This window comes from Thermobia domestica, chromosome 8 (genome assembly GCF_964235325.1).
Source record: "Thermobia domestica chromosome 8, izTheDome1.hap1.1, whole genome shotgun sequence".
NCBI classification, from domain to species: Eukaryota; Metazoa; Arthropoda; class Insecta; order Zygentoma; family Lepismatidae; genus Thermobia; species Thermobia domestica.
Genome location: NC_137461.1, coordinates 41954786 through 41974884, shown reverse-complemented (window position 1 = coordinate 41974884; position 20099 = coordinate 41954786). Strand labels below are relative to the sequence as shown.

General features: G+C 34.8%; 1 protein-coding gene across 6 annotated transcripts in view; it reads right to left on the bottom strand.

Moving 5' to 3' along the window:
• The window catches only part of LOC145692841 (uncharacterized), a 38578-nt gene that overhangs the window by 7507 nt on the left and 10972 nt on the right, over positions 1–20099 (bottom strand). For 4 of the 6 annotated variants that reach the window (XM_081768350.1, XM_081768348.1, XM_081768347.1 and 1 more), the window contains exon 3: positions 739–9635. The exons of 1 other annotated variant lie outside the window; for it this stretch is intronic. In XM_081768350.1, coding sequence (XP_081624476.1) covers positions 8390–9635 — 1246 coding nt within the window. In that variant the 3' untranslated portion in view covers positions 739–8389. Of the gene's footprint in view, positions 1–738; positions 9636–20099 lie in introns of those variants that run through there. One more of the 6 variants, XR_014132653.1, reaches the window with a different exon arrangement.

Sequence of the window (20099 nt, the reverse complement as noted above, 5' to 3'; positions counted from 1 at the left end):
TTTTCGAGAACGAATTCGTTTGTTAACAAAGACAGTGGTCACACGAAGTTCTGCTACTAGAATTGACCTTTTTGCAACAGTATTCCGAACGATATGAATGCCGCTCCAAAGTGTATATTGAATAGTAATCGGTAAGCATAATTTCCCATTAGCATAGATTACCATACGAAAAGTATCGAATGACAAAGTAATCTTTCAGTAAAATAATCTTTTCAATTAGAAGAGAAAAAAAAACATACTTCATTAAACTTTGTAAAGAGCTTTTCTTTTCTACCTTAAAATTGAATTAACGATGTTGGAGCTGTGTTGTTTTAAAAGGGAAATCCCTTTTTCAGCCTCTATCCAGGTTGCTTTCGGTTCTACATCATAGTAGCGCCAAACGTCAGATTAGTTGTATTACATTAAGGTATTATATTTGATTGCCACTTGGGTATGTTAATCATGTCAAATTAGTTTTAGATTGGTTGTCTCGTTTTCCAAATAAAAATAAAAGAGAATTCAATTTTACTAAGAGCAATATGTGCGACTGATCGCAGTATTATAGTAGTATGTGAAAACAGAAGGAATGTATGTGATCATACATTTTTGAAGAAAGAGCATTGTCTTTTCATACAACACACTCCAAAGTTTGCTGTAACCATGTCTGAAAAACCAAGTTCTACTCTTCAAGGGAGAAGGTTTAATACATACTTCCGAATAATTATTCTTAAACACATAATAGATTTATCCATAAACGATCACAGAAAAGATTAATGTTAGGACAAAATTATTAAAGAGACAATTATTAGATAATTATAGACATAGGGAATTAATATAATAAAGTAAGTTTACGAATTATAGAGTTGTTACAACGAATTAAAAGGAAACTAATATATAGAATTTTTAACAACATACATATGGTAGTTATTGTATACAGCTTCAACGAACGTCAGCACTTTTATCACGTAAAGAGAAATTGTCCTCCTTAACAAAGATGTGTTCGTGGTACTCAAAAACAAGAACAGAAAATAACCTTAATACATGTAGCATTCTTTCCATACAATCTGTTTTCTCGTACGGATCTTGCCGAAATGAAACCAATAGATCGTACAGTACATAAGGCACCTGTCTATTAACTTCTCTGTTGGTAATGTGAAGCTTAAATTTTTGCCTGATGTCTCAAAAGAAATATGTGAGACTAAAATCTATATGAAAAATGTATTAGAACTGAATGAATATTCTTCTTAGAAAGATATTTAAATGTAATTAAGACTATAATAATACACATAAGCACTAGCTGGTGTGGAGGAAAATAATACTTGAAAGCTAAAGTAAAAACTAAAGGAAAGACGTAAAACGGAAATACAAGTAATTTGTTTCAAACTTTCGAAACAAATCAATTTAAAATATATATGATTCATTTGAAGAAGAGCTATGCTGAACACGTTCATTCTCTCTAACATCTTTTGGCTCATAAGCTCCCATGTAGATAACGTACGCGCCTTGAGCTTGAAGACCGGGTTTTGAGTCCCCGCGGGAGATTTGTAGTTCGGGTACAGTGTTAAGCGTTAGTCCGCGTACCATATAGCGTTGCTATCTGACGGTAAACTCCAATCCAATTCAAGCGTCTTTAGTCCCATTTGTTACATGTAAAGAATCGAGAGAGCTTCTCTCAATTAAACATATATGTTGGTATATTGTCTCATTAACATTTAGTCCACTGTTATCAAAGAGAAAAGGGGTGAACTGGATTCGGAATAATCGCATTTTTTTCACATGTACGTAACATCATTGAATAGGAAACAATCATTCCAGAACCTCATCTACATGAAAGGGATAACACTACTTCAGATACTTCTATATTTTCGAATAGTTTACATTTATTTCTAGGCTAGTATATCTAGCAGATGTTCAAACGTCTTTTGTGAACATTATCAGATTGGTTTAGTACATATATTAAATATACAAATATCTGCAAACTATTTTTAACCCCTTCGGAAACAGAAGAACAATTATTTAAAGACGAAAATACTACGGAAATGTTAGTGTCCTCTAATAGAACTTTAAAATGTAATATTTTTTTCTTTCGTGTGAAGGTTGCTGCGTAATTACCCCAAGTAAATGCATGAACTTAAATGGAAAATTACAAATTTACCAACAATGGAATAATAAATTTCCAAGACATGTTGTAGCCTGTATTTCATCATACATTCAAACTTAGGTTTTATTGTTGGCAATATGCAAATTGCTAATGAACTATTATACAAGAACTAACATGTACTTCAGCGTTCGTTTGGTTGTATATTTGTGAGGTAAATTTTGGTCAAAATAGAGAAAAGATGGCGAGTATCTTACTCAGAGATGCTTCCAATTATTTTACCTTACTTGATACTGTAGAGATCAGCAATCTCCGCATCTCATACCACAAATTGTCATTTAACTTGTGATACATTTTTTTCACAATTGGGGTCAGTGGTGATCAGGTGTTTTTCCTTAAACTTGTACTATAACAAAGGTGTACAATAAGTAAATGCCAACGACTTGAGACAGGTATCATCACAAATATCGATATGAGTGATACTACAAGTACTACTGTTAATAATAATGATGATGATAGTAATAATAAAACAGAGAAGTTGAATAAGAAAAAATAGTTGGCGCAGGACCGAAAGAATGATATGAACGAGAAAAGCGTACATTAACGGAGGAAAATGCTTATAGTACTATTTACAAAACAGTTTACTATTAAAATTACCATTCAAGAAATTAAACATTTGAAAAGAAATAGTTCTTAAGAAATCTATTAGTAGAATTGAAATTCACAAAAAAACATATCAGAAACCCGGAGTACAACTATTTATTCCTTTTCTGTGTAACATGCCAGTCTTGTATGCAAAATTACACCAAAGTAAAATTTCCAATTCTGAACAATTTCTGCCGTTAACAAAATAACAAAATAAGAATTAATTGAACATATAAAACACACTCTAAATTTCGCAGATTTTGTCAGTTTCATTCGTAGAAAGGCTAATCTTATTGGATACATCTTGCAAAGAACTTGTCTTCTTCATACCGCTATGCGAGGAAAAGTGAAAGGAAAGTAAGGAGAAGGAACAAAAGGAATAGAACTGATCAATGATTCGACAATGGAAGGCAATATTGTGGGTTAAAAGAGGAAGCTGAAGATCGAGAAACATGATGCAATTGTAGGTCAAAAATCTAAAAAAGTAAATAAATAAATAAATAAATAAAATAAAATAAAATAAAAAAGCTCACTACCCACACTACGTGGCAAAAGGTAGAATACTTAATAATAATTAATCGTGTACGTTGTAGGAGTGAAGTTTACTATCCTCTCTCAGCAGTAACTACCTATCACGGTTGTTAAGTATAATGTTCGTACCGTGCTAAATTTTGATATTTTACACGTTCAATTACCTAGTAATGAATCTATGGAAGTGTCATTTATTAAATGTAAAAAAACCAACATGGTCCGAGATTAGCCTAAAAACATCCCAAGCAAACAGTTCGAGAATGGCAACTGAAATATCGATGAAAAATTTTATGTTAACCCTGGAACCTGTGAGCCTAGTATCGTGTTACTATTGGACACTTTAACATATTAATACCAGTCAGACATAAGGAAAATAACAGAAAATGGTCTAATATTAAACAACAAACAAAATTTCGTAACTCTGGTTGTAATATAAATTGAGTAACGAATATTTAAACTAAGCTATATAGGAATACAGAAGTTTAGTCAGAAAATTAGTAATGTAAATTTTTGTGCAATGCACTTAGGATTATATGTAACACTTACATTTTAGTCTTTTAAGTCACTGCCATGAAAAGCTCTCGATTATTTAGATGATGTGTGTATCCGAAACGGCGTAGGTCAAAATAAAATTCATCCGTGTTACACTTAACTCTTCCCAGCACGATCAACTAAGCTCGCTATCTACTCCAATTCTCTATGAACTATTATGAACTATCACTGTGCTTCACCATCACCTATCTGGTCGACATCTAAGCAACACTTGCTCAAAAAGAGAATACCCATTTTAACATTCCTTATCTGTGTTTATTTAGTTACATGTAACATATAACTGGATTGAATTGAATTTTACGTGGAAAAACGAAGAAAACAAAAAGACCGCTGACATTTTCTTCTTAACCGGAGTGTGAATCTCTATAGTTAGTCAAAGATCTCCTTCCTCCAGAGTAGCATTAGATCAGACTAATATGATATAAGAAGAGTTAAATAGCCTAAATAGCCTAAAAACAAGAGAGGAAAACCTGTGTGAAACGAAGATCAAGTGATGCTCAAATGAGGAAGTTATTAAGTTCAGCATACCACGATTATATACCCAAACTAAGCGAGAGGATGACATGCATGACAATTACGAAATGAGCAAACTATGAACCACGAAACAATTCCAAGAAACCCAAAAAAACGGTCTTCCTACACTGCAAAGCTCACTTGTCGGGACTAGGGATCGATCAATGACCCTCTGTGATAAGGTGGCCAGTTTACCAGTTAGCCTCCGTGGTCCCTATAACATGGTCTGTGCTCAAAGAATTGAAGAAATCATTCTTTCTGGAAAATGTTATTTGCCGGCAAATATCAAAAGTAGTAAGGAAAGCCCTTTTATAGGCTTTGCCTGTTGTACGAGGTCATATGTTGAGACCCGATATCGTAACATGTAAACTTATGAGACAAGAACCGTTACAAATGAAATTAATGGAGTCATATATTATACAGACTGTCCCATAATTCGTGTGTAAAATTTAATTTCATAGTACTCAGAACTGGTAAAAGCTAAAACTGTGAAATTTGCAAACAATTTAGAGGAAGGTCAGAAGATTTGTTTGATAGCAAAACGAGATCACGGGTGTTATTGTTTGCGGAGTTACAGGGTCAAAGGTCAAAATGCGATTTTTTCCTTATGGGATTTCAAGTTAAATAGTGGTCTCACATGTCATTTTTTTTAATATCCATCTCCGGTAGCAAAACTTGGTATATCGACATAAATTCTGATCCGAAACAATGTGATGACGAGAAATGTGGGCAATCGTGACCCGGTGACCTCTAACAGGTCATCTGTGACCCTTGAAGAAAAAGCTCCCTTTTCAAGAGCTTATTGTACAAAACTAATTCAGTTGAAGATAATGTTAAAAAAACATATGCACAAAGGATCAACCGAACATCCTTTTTAGCAAAACGAAGAGGTCAGCAATATCATCAGAGGTCAAATTTCACGTAGTTGAAATGTTATATTTGATATGTTAATAAGAAACTGTGACATTGGAAACAATGCTTTAAAGTGCCATAGAACACATGCATAAAGATCTTTCCAACGAGTGTGTATGGGCATAGGGAAAAGGTCATCATAAGAGGTCAAAGGCCACGCAGCTAAAATTTCATGTTTGATGTGTTAGCAACTATAAAACTGCGATTTTTGAAAGATGATTTGAGCTACCTTGGAACACATGCATAAAGGTCTTCGAATTGGTGTGTATGGGCATAGAAGGAGGTCAGCGATGTCATGAAAGGTCAAAGGTTGCACAATTAAAATGTCATGTTTGAAGTGTTAACAAATATGAAACAGTGTGTAGGATATTGCGTGTGATTGAGGTTATGGCGTACAGTATCAAGATTGTACGTAAATTTCATGATGATGATTTCGGTGCCAGAATTCTATTCTGTAACTGGCTGATAGACAATTTAAATGAAAATAACGTGTTTTTATTTCAACTTATAATGTCAGATGCTGTTTTTTTAATGGAACAGTGTCTTCGTCACGTGAAGGGTTCTTGGGACCCAGTCCACCGGCGGAAATAATTGAACGCTGTGCAGATTAAATGCGTATTATGGTGTTGATGGGACTAACAGCAACTGGTGTAATAGGGCTGTTTTCTTCGAGGGAAACGTTAATCTACTTATATACGAATATATGTTGCGAGAATTTCTTTTCCCTGAACTTGATCGCTTAAATCTTAATCCACACAAAGATATGTGGTTTGAACAGGATGGTGCTCGAACACATCGTACTAGGGCAACATTACTAATTTTAAGAGGAAGGTTTGGAAACTGTTTAATAAGTATAGTTTCTGATGTTGAGTGGCCAGCTAGAAGTCCTGATCTAACCCAATGCGACTTCTTTCTATGGGGCTTTCTTAAGCAACAAGTTTATGAAACTGCTTCAATAACACTCGATGAACTTCGACGATCGATACAGCGTGCCGTTGAACAGATAACCCCAGACACTCTTGAAAAAATCTTCACAAAGACTCTTATACACAGAGTGAACTTAAGTTTAGCACATCACGGAGATCACGTGGAATAAATTGCAAAGTACTGAAAAGGTTTACAGTTTACAAGAACTTCAGTGTTTGTTGTACAGGTAAGAGAATATTTCAAATAATTCTGTGCAGTAAATAGCTATTAATGTGTTTCAATAAGAAAGAAAAAAAAGAAAATTTTGAATTCAGTTTAGCAAAGCTAAGTAATTAACAAAATGTGGGACTCTTACTATGTTCTATTCATTGTTTTAAACATCACAGAAACCCCTACAATTGCCTGCAGGATCTCAGTTACAAAATTAGGTTTCTTCACCTTATGGCAATATTGACCTTTTCATTATGGCCATGTGCACCCCTTGGAAGGACCTTGCTGCATGTGTTCTATGGAAGCTCAAATTTGTATTTAAAACGTGTTTTATACTTGCAAACACATCAAACATGAAATTTTAACTGCGTGACCTTTGACCTTTTATGACCTTGTTGACCTTTTTCCTATTACCATACACACCAATTCGAAGGACCTTTATGCATGTGTTTTGTAGTAGCTCAAATCATTTTCCAAACGTCTGTTTCATACTCACTAACACATCAAACACGAAATTTTACCTGCGTGACGTTTGACACTTACGATATTGTTGACCTCAGACACATCAATTGGAAGATCCTTTCTCCATGTGTCCAGTAGCAGCTGAAACCCTTATTTCCAACATCGCAGTTTCATACTTGTTAACACTTAAAAACATGATATTTTAACTGCGTGACCTTTGACCTTTTATGACATTGTTGACCTTTTTGCTAAGCCCATACACACCAATTCGAAGACCTTTATGCATGTGTTCCTGGGTAACTCAAATCATTTTTCAAACGTCACAGTTCCTTCTTGGTAACACATCAAACATGAAATTTTAACTGCGTGACCTTTGACCTCTTATGATGACCTTTTCACTATGCCCATACACACTCGTTGGAAGGATCATGCACTCTTTATGCATGTGTTCTATCTCACTTCAAAGCATTATTTTCAATATTACAGTTTCTTATTTATTAACACATCAAATATGACATTTTAACTACGTGACCTTTGACCTCTGATGATATTGCTGACCTCTTCGTTTTGCTAAAAAGGATGTTCGGTTGATCCTTTGTGTATATGTTTTTTTTAACATTATCTGCAACTAAATTAGTTGTGTGCAATAAGCTGTTGAAAAGGGAGCTTTTTCCTCAAGGGTCACAGATGACCTGTTAGAGGTCACCGGGTCACGATTGCCCACATTTCTCGTCATCACATTGTTTCGGATCAGAATTTATATCGATATACCAAATTTTGCTACCGGAGATGGATATTCAAAAAAATGACATGTGAGACCACTATTTAACATTGAAATCCCATAAGGAAAAAATCGCATTTTGACCTTTGACCCTGTAACACGGCAAACAATAACACCCGTGATCTCGTTTTGCTATCAAACAAATCTTCTGACCTTCCTCTAAATTGTTTGCAAATTTCACAGTTTTAGCTTTTACCAGTTCTGAGCACTATGAAATGAAAATTTACACACGAATTATGGGACAGAGTGTATTCATGTGTAGTCCAATGCATTACTTTTTAATAAATTGTTTTCATATTATTTTAACAGATGACTTTTTCTTCTGTATGTGTTATTATCTTTTGAGCAATATGGATGCATATCTCTTCATCTTTTAGCATTTATGTATTTTACCTGCGACATGTGAATTGGCACTGTTAAAATTTTACAATTTTGCTATTGACGCTTTTGGCACATATGAGTTTTTCGCGGTATCTATTAAAGTGATTGTTACAATGTAATATGCTGATAAAAATCCCTTTCCATGTTGGCATTCATGAAATTTTTACCTGTGTGTATAAACAAGTTTATTCAAATATGCTTTCTGAATATATTCCTTTCCACACTGCTGGCATGTCTGAGGTTTTCAACTGTATGCGCTAACAAGTATCTTGCGAAACTTCGTCTTTGACTAAACCTATTTCTTCATACTTGGCATGTGTCAGGTTATTTACCTACACGTGTTAACAATTGTTTTACAAAATTTCGTTTAAAGTAAACCCTCTTCCACACGCTTGGCATTAGTAAGATTTTACAGCTATATGCGTTAACAGGTGTCTAGCCAAACTTGATTTTCGACTAAATCCCCTTCCACAGTGGTAACAAGTGTGATGTTTTATACTTGTATGCGTTAACAAGTGTCTTGTCAAAGTACTTTTAAGACTAAAACGTGCACCACAATCGTGGCAAATGTGATGTTTTTCACCAGTATGTATCACCATGTGTGATATCAGATGATGTTTTTGAATATAACCCCTTCCACACTGCTCGCAAGTATAATATTTTTCACCTGTATGCATTAACATGTGTCTGGCCAAATTTGACCTATACCTAAATCTCTTTCCACATTCCTGGCACTGGTGAGGTTCTTCTCTAGTATGTGTTAACATATGACTTGCCAAACATTTTTTAAGATTAAAGTCTCTTCCACATTCGTGGCATGTGTGAGATTTTTGATCTCCATGCGTTAACAAGTGCTCTGACAAATATTTTCGACAAAATCTCTTCCCACATATTTCGCAGACGTGAGTCTTTTCTCTTGTATGTCTTAACAGGTGCTTTGCCAAAGTTCTTTTAAGACTAAATCGTTCTCCACAATCTTGGCATTTGTGATGTTTTTCACCAGAATGTATCACCATGTGTGATATCAGTTGATGTTTCTGAATATAACGCTTGCCACACTGCTCGCAACTATAATGTTTTTCACTTTTATGAGTTAACATATGTCTTGCTAAATTGGGCCTATTACTAAATCTCTTTCCACATTCTTCGCATTTGTGAGGTTTTTCACCTGTATGTGTTATCATATGACATGCCAAACATTTTTTAAGATTAAAGTCTCTTACACATTCCTGGCAAGTGTGAGGTTTATCAGCTGTACGTATTCCCATGTGTGTTCCTAAATTTTTCCTAGGACTAAATCTACCTCTACACTCGAGGCTGATAAGAGACTCTTTACCGCTATGTAATAGCATATGTTTGTCCAAACGTGCATTATGTATAAATCTCCTACCACAAACCTGGCAGGTGTTAAGTCTTTTAGAGGTACGTATTGAGATGAGTTTTCCCAAATTTGAACTCGGATTAAATACTCTTTCAGACTCTTGACACGTAAGATGTTTTTCATCCGTATGTCCTGCCAAAAGTGATCGACTGAGTCCTTTGTAAAATTTCTTCCAAGTATGAAATTGTTCCTTTGAATGACAAATAATTTCCTTTCGCGCGGTGAACGTGTTACTTTTTGTAGAAACAGAACGTTTATGAGACCTGTAACAAATTAAAAAAAGAAGGAATGGAAATCGAGTCAACAAAGAATGAAATAGGACCTTTCCATGTGAAAAATCAGAACACCGCGAGGAGACCTGATTCATTTATTTCATAATTCGATCTATATGGAGACGCTAATATTTTATAGTTCTGATAAACTGAAATCTAATACTAAAATGCTACTAGATGAAATCTTATAGTCATGAAACCGAAAGATATTTAAGGTTTCCATATTATCTCAATTTTCGAACAAGAGACTGTAAATTATTATACTATTGCAAACTGTACCTACATTTATATATACAATATCAGAGTTCACTTTAGATAAAATGGTATATGCCTATATGTTACACTATGGAAGGATCGTGTCTTTAATACAAGTGAAAATCGTGACTCGAAGCCACTGACGATGTTTATACTATTAGGTTTTGTGCAGGAAATTTAGGAATTGCAAAAAATGGTTACAATTAGAATTACATTACACTTATATTTTAATGACAAAGAAAGAAAAAAAGGCTACAAGAATTTATAGAATTTTTCACAAAATACATCATACGAAGTAGTACAACAAATCTCTACCAATCTTTGTAATATCCTCGAAATGTTCTGAGATATTAAACTTCGATCTGATTAGAATCCTTACGTCTACTAAAAAAGAATCTACGTGGTTAGATGCAATACATATATGCGAGAAGGCCTTGACATATTTCAAATGTTCGTAAGAAACAACTAATATTATAATTGTAGAAATCGGCGCTACGGAAATGAAAGAATGAATTGTCCCGGTCGTCCCCGTTGCGTTATTACTTTTAAGTGGATTAAAGAATATCCGAGATTATCACGTTGCAACGTTCGTAGTTGGGAACACAGAAATAAGTGTTCTATTTTAAGTTTTTGCTAAAGACAAAGAATTTAAATTTGTAATAATCTAATAATGCCATTCCCAGAAAACAAATGTCTATGCAAGGATCAAAACACAGCTATTAATATATAAGACGAAAAATGTTTCATGGGTCTTATTTGCATTGTGAAAAACTTGAGTGTTTATTGCTTATTACTTTAAAAGTTAAAAGGACGTGTGGAGGTTTAATTTTTTTTTTTATTATTTTTTAATGGCTACCCTCAACTGGGATTTTATCATATTACATTCATTGAAATGAGAATCATAAGGAGATGAAGAGGATTTAAAATGTATTAAACATTTTCATCTCACGAGTCTCCTTTTACAGAGTGAAAACAGCATATAATCTTATTATGTAAAATAAACTGTTGCGTGCACCAATGTGTAAATAGGGTATTTAACAGGAAGAAAAGGAAAAAGCCGCATATAGTGTGTTAGTACGTTAAATTGACATGCAGTTGTTCTGGCTTTATCTCAGCAAACGGGCGAATCGCTTGAAATGAAATTTTTACACTGCAGTTAGGACTGTATCTCAGCGGGGTCTATTATCCTTTTTATGTTACTTTCATTAAAATGACGATCGTATGAATAAGAAAACGGGTTTAAATGGTACGCCAAAAATAGGGCCCCACAAAGTACTATTAATTTGCTATATAAAATCTTCACTAAAATTAAGTAGGCAAGTAATCTAAGCCTTAAGGAATCAAAGCGAGCAACTTGTGTAATTTACTCAATATAGAAAACTACCAAATGATATAAAATTAAAATATAATGTACAGACACTCATCACATAGCATCTAATGTAGTTTAGTGACCATATTTTTCCTAGCATACAAGAAATTTTAGAAAAAAATAAACATATTTTCATGCGGATGTCATGAAATGGTATTCAGCTGTGAACCCATACATATTAGACACAACATATAGACTTGTTTCGATATCTTAACATGTGCAACGACTAAAACTACACAAGGTCCTGTGGCACAATACTTTAGAAACCATCCAGGTAAAAAAGAATTCTCATCATTTCTCTCATCAATGCCATTCTCCAATTCCTCGCGTGTCGCTTTACTGACGTGGACCACTCCCATGGGAAAATTGTGACAAAGTACCAACTTTCTTCCTGTGTGACTCACATTCCCGGGTTATTACAATACGACAATCGAGGGACATAATTTTGTGGACTCTCTTTAAGAACTATATCTACGTACTTTTAAGGATGTCATATATGATACAACTTCGCAAAACAAACCCTCGAGGGAGTAAATATTTGGAAATATCTTTTTCCCGGTTTAATCATAGCATTCTAAAAAGAGTAGCTATTTCACTTATATTATCTCTGTCAAAATTCCTTTTCTTTGTAGAAATGCGTCCTCAAACTGGTCTATATTAAATTCCAGAAATAGATAAGATACACAACCTGCAAAGGTCCTCAAACAGGTGACCACACAAAACCTTACATCCGATTGAATTTACTGAATGATCCGTGAAATATGAAAGTTGAAGTTATACAAGTTTTCATGTGCAGTCCAAAACAGAAATCGCACCATCGTAATCAGGCGTGAGTTCCGATAATTACAAGCAGAAGAGCTTAATGTGAACACGCCTGCAAAAGTATGAATGAACACCGAAAACAGTTATATATCTGCAACAGCCTTGATCTTCATTTAAAGTTTGACAGTAATTTACAATGTGTAATTTTAGCACATAGTGTTAAACACTGAAGAAATTGAATATACTTTTCTCCGTTAAATATTAGCACACATTCCGTAATATACGAAATTCATTCACTCGGTGATTAACCAAACAAGAATGCGTATAGGCTCAGAAATGAAATTTCTCTAGTGGATATTATCCTGGACTAAGCACAGCCATCCTAGATTCATATGAACCATTTTCATGGGATCTTGTTGTATGATATTCTATTATTAATTTTTGGCTTATCAAACCGTCTACATAGCTCTCTAATTTTACGATCCTTATGCGGATTACCGACGCAAGCGACGTGACCCACCTACCCTAAAAATGTCCATTTCATCATTTATGTAAATATATATGGTGTCCTCCCATTGTAAAGATCTACTATATTTATAGCGACATAAATTTTATTTTTCTTCACCTTATCTAAGTAAATTGCTCAAATTTTTCAGGTCTTCAAAATTCATGGTTTCTTTCTTGCGTATTATTAACTAACTACATCCTATGATAACCTGGGCTTCTGACAAGAATGTGATCAAGCTTAATTGAAGACGATAAAAGTGGGAAAATCATTCATTTTCAACTTGGTTTCCCACTTATATTATTTACAGTTGAGAAGATATCTTACGAAAGCGCTAAAATCACAGTTTCTCCTTTCAATTCAATGCAAGTAGTGTTGACAACTTATAGGTTACAAAAATACAACTGTATCTGCGTGATAGGTCTATTTCAATATCTACATTTATTGGTATGTTTAGAGGAACAACCGTTACTCACATAAATAATTATATATCCAATGCAAATTTTCCGTACAACGTGACATCACTAGTACTGAGCCTTAGAGTTTCACAAACTAGTGTGACGCTTGAATTCTTCCCTATTGTCGGAAAAGAAATATGCGGCACTAAAAACTATATGAAAAAAAAATGATATGAAAGAAGTGTCAGGAATAAATGAAAAGTCTTCTCAGAAAGATATTTCCACTCAACCAAGACTATAGTAATGCACACAAAGACTACTTGGTGTGGACGAAAAATATACTTTAAGTTGAATGTATAACTAAGGGAAAGACGTAAAACGCAACTACAAATTATTTCTTTCAAACTTCCCAAACAAATCACTTTAATATTTATCTGATTCATTTGAAGAAGAGCTATATTGAACACGTTTATTATCTTTATCCTCTTTTGGCTCACGAGCTCCCACGCAGATAAATTGTGCGCCTTTAGAGTGAAGATCAGGGTTTGATTCCCGCGACTGGTATCAAACACGGGGTGCACTGGATCCAAAATTATCGTATTTTTTTACATATACATAACATAATTGTAGATCAAATTCTGGAACATCGAAATAATGTTCCAGAATTTGATGTGCAAAAAAGGAACAATGATTATATGTTTTAACATGATTTACATATCTAACAGATGTTCAAACGTGTTTTGCGAAAATTCCACATTTGATTGGTCCATATATCAAACATACAAAAATCTGCAAAGTATTTTTAACCTTTTTGGAAACAAGTGAAGAATTCTTTAAAGACGCAAATGCTTCTGAAATGTTAGTTCTAACTAACTAACTAACTCTATGGGCTATGGAACCCGCAGGTTTAGTGCCGCGTTCACAAAAGCTCTCCACTGACTTCTATCCTTAGCTAATTGCATCCAGTTTCTACTTTGTATTCCTATCTCTGCGAGATCCATCTTATTATTATCCTTCCATCTGCGCCTAGGTCTTCCTAATGGTCGTTTTTCTATGGGTCTTCCAGTCAAGACTGAAAGCGTTTCTACTTTCTTCCATTCTAGCTACATGACCTGCCCACCTAAGCCTCCTAGACTTGACGACCCTAACAATGTTGGGTAAACCGTATAAACTATGTAGTTCGTCGTTATGAAGTTTACGCCATTCCCCATTATCGTTCCTCTTGGGTCCGAATATTCTTCTCAAGATCCTGTTCTCAAATACTTTCAGTCTATGTTCTTCCCTCAGAGTAAGTGACCATGTTTCGCAACCATACAGAACAACAGGCATGATTATCGTTTTATATATTTTAAGCTTCAAATTCTTCGACAGAATTCGCGACGACAAGAGATTTTGAACCGAATAGTAACACGAATTCCCTGCTTTTAGTCGACATTTAATTTCTTCGTGAATATGATTTTCGTCTGTTAGTAGATCCTAAATATTTGAAATTATCCACTTTATCAAAAGTATTATTTAATATTTTAACGCCTCCACAATTTGCCGTATTACAGTCCCGACGCACTTCCATGTATTTAGTTTTCTCTGCATTTACTTCTAAACCCATGTCCCTGCAAGCATTTAATAAGATCTCTGCATTTATTTCTACTGTTTTCCTATCATCCCCTATTAAATTTACATCATCAGCATATGCCATCACTTGGTGAATACCGATCAACTCTAGGCCCTGGTTGCTATCTTTGATTTTCCTTATAGCGTATTCCAGCACAAAGTTAAATAATAATGGCGACAACGCATCTCCTTGTTTCAGGCCATTTTGGACGTGAAAGCTCGTGGACAAAAATTTTCCTACCTGACTTTACTTTTGGATTCACTTAAGCATATCTTAATTAATCCAATTAGCTTTCTCAGTATTCCAAGTTCTGTAAGAACGTTGTACAATGTTTCTCTCCTAACCGAGTCGTAAGCCTTTCTAAAATCAACAAATACTTGATGTACCGGGATATTGTATTCCCACTTTATTTCGAATATTTGGCGAATGGTAAATATTTGGTCGATAGTTGATCGATTTCGTCTAAATCCGCACTGATAATCTCCAATAATTTCATCTGCGTATGGGGTCAGTCTTGCTAATAGAATATTTGAAAGGATTTTATAGGATGTTGACAGAAGAGAAATGCCTCGATAATTATTAGTCAGTTTTGTCGTCTTTCTTGTGAATTGGAACAATGATTTATTCTTTCCACTCTTGTGGCAATTCTTCCTTGTTCCAGATAAGGAGAATGAGTTTGTGTATCTTGTTCAACAATTTTTCGCCTCCAGCTAAAATTAACTCAGCCGGAATTTCATCCACACCCGGAGATTTGTGTTTTTTTAATTTCTTTATAGCGGCTTCCACTTCTATTCGGTTGGGTTCTGGAATATACGGTTCTGCGGTGTGTATCTCCTTTTCTCCACGCGCATTAGTTTTTGGCTGCGTGTTCAGCAAATCATCAAAGAAATCTTTCCACTATTTAAGAGGCTATCCGTATCAGTGAGAACTGTTCCGTCAGCTTTCTTTAATATATAAGCACGAGGTTGATAGCCTTTCTTAAATTCGCTTATCCCCTTATACATGTCCCGAATATTTTTATTTTTACTATTATCTTCACGTTCCTTAATTTTAGCTTTCAAGAAATCGCGTTTCTTTGTTCTAAAGGTTTTGGAAGTTTCCCGCCTGATATCTGCGAAATTTTGTGTAGTTATTTCATTCGGATTTTGTAGCCACCGTAATTTTGCCTGTTTTCTCTTCTCTGCTAGTTTAATTCATTCTTGGTGGAACCATGGTTTGTTCCTACGTATTTCCGCGTGTCCCAATTTTTCTATTGCTGAACTTTTAATGCTATCTCTAATTTCAATCCAAGTATCCTCAACACTAGTGCCCTCCGAATCTTCTAAGGCCGAGAATTTATTCGAAACTTTAATCTGGTATTCCTTTCTTACATGGCTCTCTTCTAATTTCTTTAAATTAAATCTCTCCGTTTTTGGACTTTGAATATTACCTTTATAGAACGATAATCTCTCCCGTATTATCGCTACTACCAGGTAGTGATCAGTGTCACAATCAGCCCCTCTAAACGACCGGACGTCAATTATGCTAGATATCCTTCTTCTATCTACTAAAACGTGATCAATTTGATTATGTGTTTTTCCGTCTGGTGATGTCCAAGTGTATTTATGAACGTCGCGATGTGGGAATTTAGTACTCTTCACGATTAGGTTTTTGGATGTTGCAAAGTTCACGAGTCTAACACCGTTGTCATTACTTTCCTTATGCAAACTTTCGTTCCCTATAATCGGTTTGAAAATATCCTCTCGTCCTACCTTCGCACTGAAATCCCCTAATAGAATCTTCATATGGTATCGCGGGAGTTGGTCAAATATCCGTTCCACATCTTCGTAAAAACTATCTTTTATATCGTCACCCTTATCTTCAGTTGGAGCATGTACATTTAAAACAATAATATCACACCACCGTTCCTAGAGAGTAATAAAAGAAAGTCTGTCAGTAACAAATTCAACCCGTTTAATTGCTGGTAATATTCGTTTGTGAACAAAAAACCCTGTTCCTAACTGGTGATTTTTATTTCCTTCCCCGTAAAAGAAAGTCAAATTTCCGGAATTCTCAGATCCATTTCCTTCCCACCTAACTTCCTGAACTCCTACTAAGTCCATCCTGTATTTCTCTAACTCACTCGTAACAGATTTTAACGCGCCTGCCCTATAAAGACTTCTAATATTCCATGTTCCAAATCTCATGTCCATTTTCTTTTGCCGAGGTCGTGCCAAATTATCAGTCCTTGTCCGAGGCTTTTGTGAATGCTTCTGAACAAGTACCTTTTTTTACAGGATGAGGGTGTTAGCCTTACCCAAACCCCCAAGCTGAAAAGGAAATGTTAGTTCTCTAGCAGTAATTTAAAATTATGTAATTTTTCCTTTCGTGTGAAGGATATTGTGTAATTACTCCAAGAAGAAAGGATGAAACAAAGTGGACAACTACAAATGAAATAGCAATGGAAAAATAAATTTACAAGATTCCTAATAGTCTGTATTTTCACCTACATTCAAACATAAGCTTCATCATGGCAATAAGCAAATTGCTGATGAACTATTACACAAGAACTATTATGCAGTTCAACGTTGGTATGCTTCGTATACTTCTGAGGAAACATTTGGTCAAGATAGGGAGAATATGGTATCTTACTCGGCGATGCGTCCAAGTATTTTGTTTTACTTGTTAGAATAGAGATCAGTAATTTCTTCACCTCATACTACAAACTGTCATATACAATGTCTTATAACTTCTTGCAGAATTTGCGATTTGTGGTAACCACGTGCTTCCCTAAACTTGTACAATAACGAAGGTGTACAACATGTACATCATAACGACTCAGGATACGTATTATTACAAATATCAATATGAGTAAAACTGCTAGTACTATTTTTCAATAATAATAATAATAATAATAATGATAATAATACTGAGAAGTTGACTAAGTAAGTGCTTGGCGTACGGCAAAAAAGAATGAAATGAACGACAAAAGAGCTACATTAATGGAGAAAAATGCTTATCGTACTATTTACAGAACTTTCTACTATTAGAATTAATACTGAAAAATGAAACATTTCAAAAACCAAAATTCTTGGTTAATAAATATATGCTAAAAATCGAAATTCACTAAAAGAATATTAGAGACTCAGAGTACAGAATAATTTATTTATTTCTGCGTAACATGCGAGTCTTGTATGCAAAATTCCGCCAAAAGTAAAATTTTTAATTGTAAACAATTTTCGCCGTGAACATAATAGCAATTAACTCAACATATAAAATAAACTCTTAGTTTCGCCCAATTATCCAACATTCTAGGTAGGAAGGCCAATTGGATTGGACACATCTTGCGAAGAAATTGTCTTCTTCATACCGCCATATACGGAAAAACGGAAGAAAAGCGAGGGGTAGGAAGAAGAAAGGAATGAAAGAAGATTTGAAAATGTAAGACAATATCGGGAGTGAATAGAGGAAATTGAAGATCGAGAAACGTGAAACAAATATTCATAGGTAAAATCCTAAAATTATTAAAAAACTCACTAGCCTCAGTACCTGCCGAAAGGCAGAATACTTAACTATAATAACTAACCGTATAGATCTAGGCGTGAAGTTCACTACCTACTCCTAGCAGTAATTACGTATCACGGCTGGAACGTATAATGTTCGTACTATGTTAAATTTAAATGTTGTTCAGGTTCAAATAGCCTGTAATGAATTCTCCGAAGTGCCATCTGTTAAAGATAAATAACGAACATCTTTCAATATTAGCCTAAAACATTCTACTGAAAGGAGATCAAGATTTGTACCTGAAATATCGATGGGAAAATTAACAATAGGTATTACTCGTCGTCCCTTTACATGTGAGGCTAGTATTGTGCTACTATTGAACATTCAACATTTAAATGCGAGTCAGACGTAACGAAAATAACAGAGAACGGACAGATATATTCAAGATTTAAAACTAAAAAACAAACATTTATAAGTCTGGTTGTAATATACATTAAATAACGAATAATTACACGAAGCTATGTGCGAAGACACAAGTTTACTCAATTAAATTATTAATTTGAATTTGTGTGAAATGTACCTAATTCTATGTAACACTTACTCTTCAATCTTTTAAATCAATGTTTTTTCTTGCAAATACGTTAAAAGTAACTGCCATGAAGACCTCTTAATTATTAAAGTGATGCGTGTATCCGAGTCAGCGTGGGTCAATAAAAACTTCACCCGGGTTACACTCAACACTTCCCACAGCGATCCACTACGTCCATTATCTTCTTCAATTCTGGATGCATTATTATAAGCTATCATTGTGGTTCACCGCCACCTACTTTGGTCGATATCTAAGCAACACCTGCATATGTATATTAGCATTTCTCATGTGTTTTACTCAGTTACACATAATATACGATTGATTTGAACTTTACGTGGTAAAAGAAAAGCGAAAGACGCTAAAATTTTATCGTTAATCACAGTGTGAATTCCTATAGTCAAGCAGTGCAACGTCCCCTTCCTCCACAGCAATATTAGAACAGACTATTATGATATAAAAACAGTTAAATATTGGTTATAGCTAGCCTAAACGCAAGAGAGACAAAGCTGTGTGAACTGAAGTTCTAGGAATGCTAAATTGAGGAAGTCATTTCTTACACACATCAGGTACTGTTGTTGAGTCCTAGATATTTTCTTCCTTCTTGGTTCTCGCTTTTTTCTCCCACCTTTTATCAAAGTCCTCTGTTTTATATATCGCGCTAGCGATAGATTTCAGTATCTTTGTTGTGAGTGTTTTGGCATGAAAAATGTGCGCAAAAGAGAATACATCTCATAAATAAAAGAACGAGCAGTTTGTGTGTATGTCCGCTTGTCTCTGTGCGGGCTGGGGACAAGACGAGTGGACCGAGAGTTACCAAGTTTTAGTCACGGGTACCTTGGTCCACGCATCAGATCAAGATGAAGCGCTTTCTTTTCAAAATTCGAGCTAGGGGGGTCTTGTGGAGAGGCCTTTATCGGTACATGTAAAAGTAGTAGAAAATGAACGATATTAATGTCGAACTCATTGTTTTGCGATCGCTGAGATCAATGGTGACACTTCCATTAGCAATGACTTGCAGATTCAGCTACCATTGTATTTGGGCCGGGGTCACCTGCGGGGAGGAAGGTTAGAAAGACGTAAAAATAATCCAAAATGGCTTGATGTGTATCAAATTCATAGTTTAGCAGTCGCTGAGATGAATGGTTATACTCCAATAGACGTTGACTACTAAAAACAGCCTCCTTCGGTTGGATCCAGAGGCGTTTATTAATAAATTCGAACCAAGGGTCTCAGGGGGTGTTTACTGGGATATGAAAAGGTTCTAAAAAATGACTGACCGATGTATTTTTTTCCTTGTTTAGTTTGCTTACATAGATATTTTATCTGATCCACGCGAAGAATGGGTATATTCAGCTTGTTATTTATTAAACGGACAACACCACACATTATTTGTTTGCCTGCCGTTTCTTTAAACAACTGTAAAGCACTGTTTACAACGTATCTAATTAAACAACTATGTGCCATTAAGCAGAAAAAAAACTA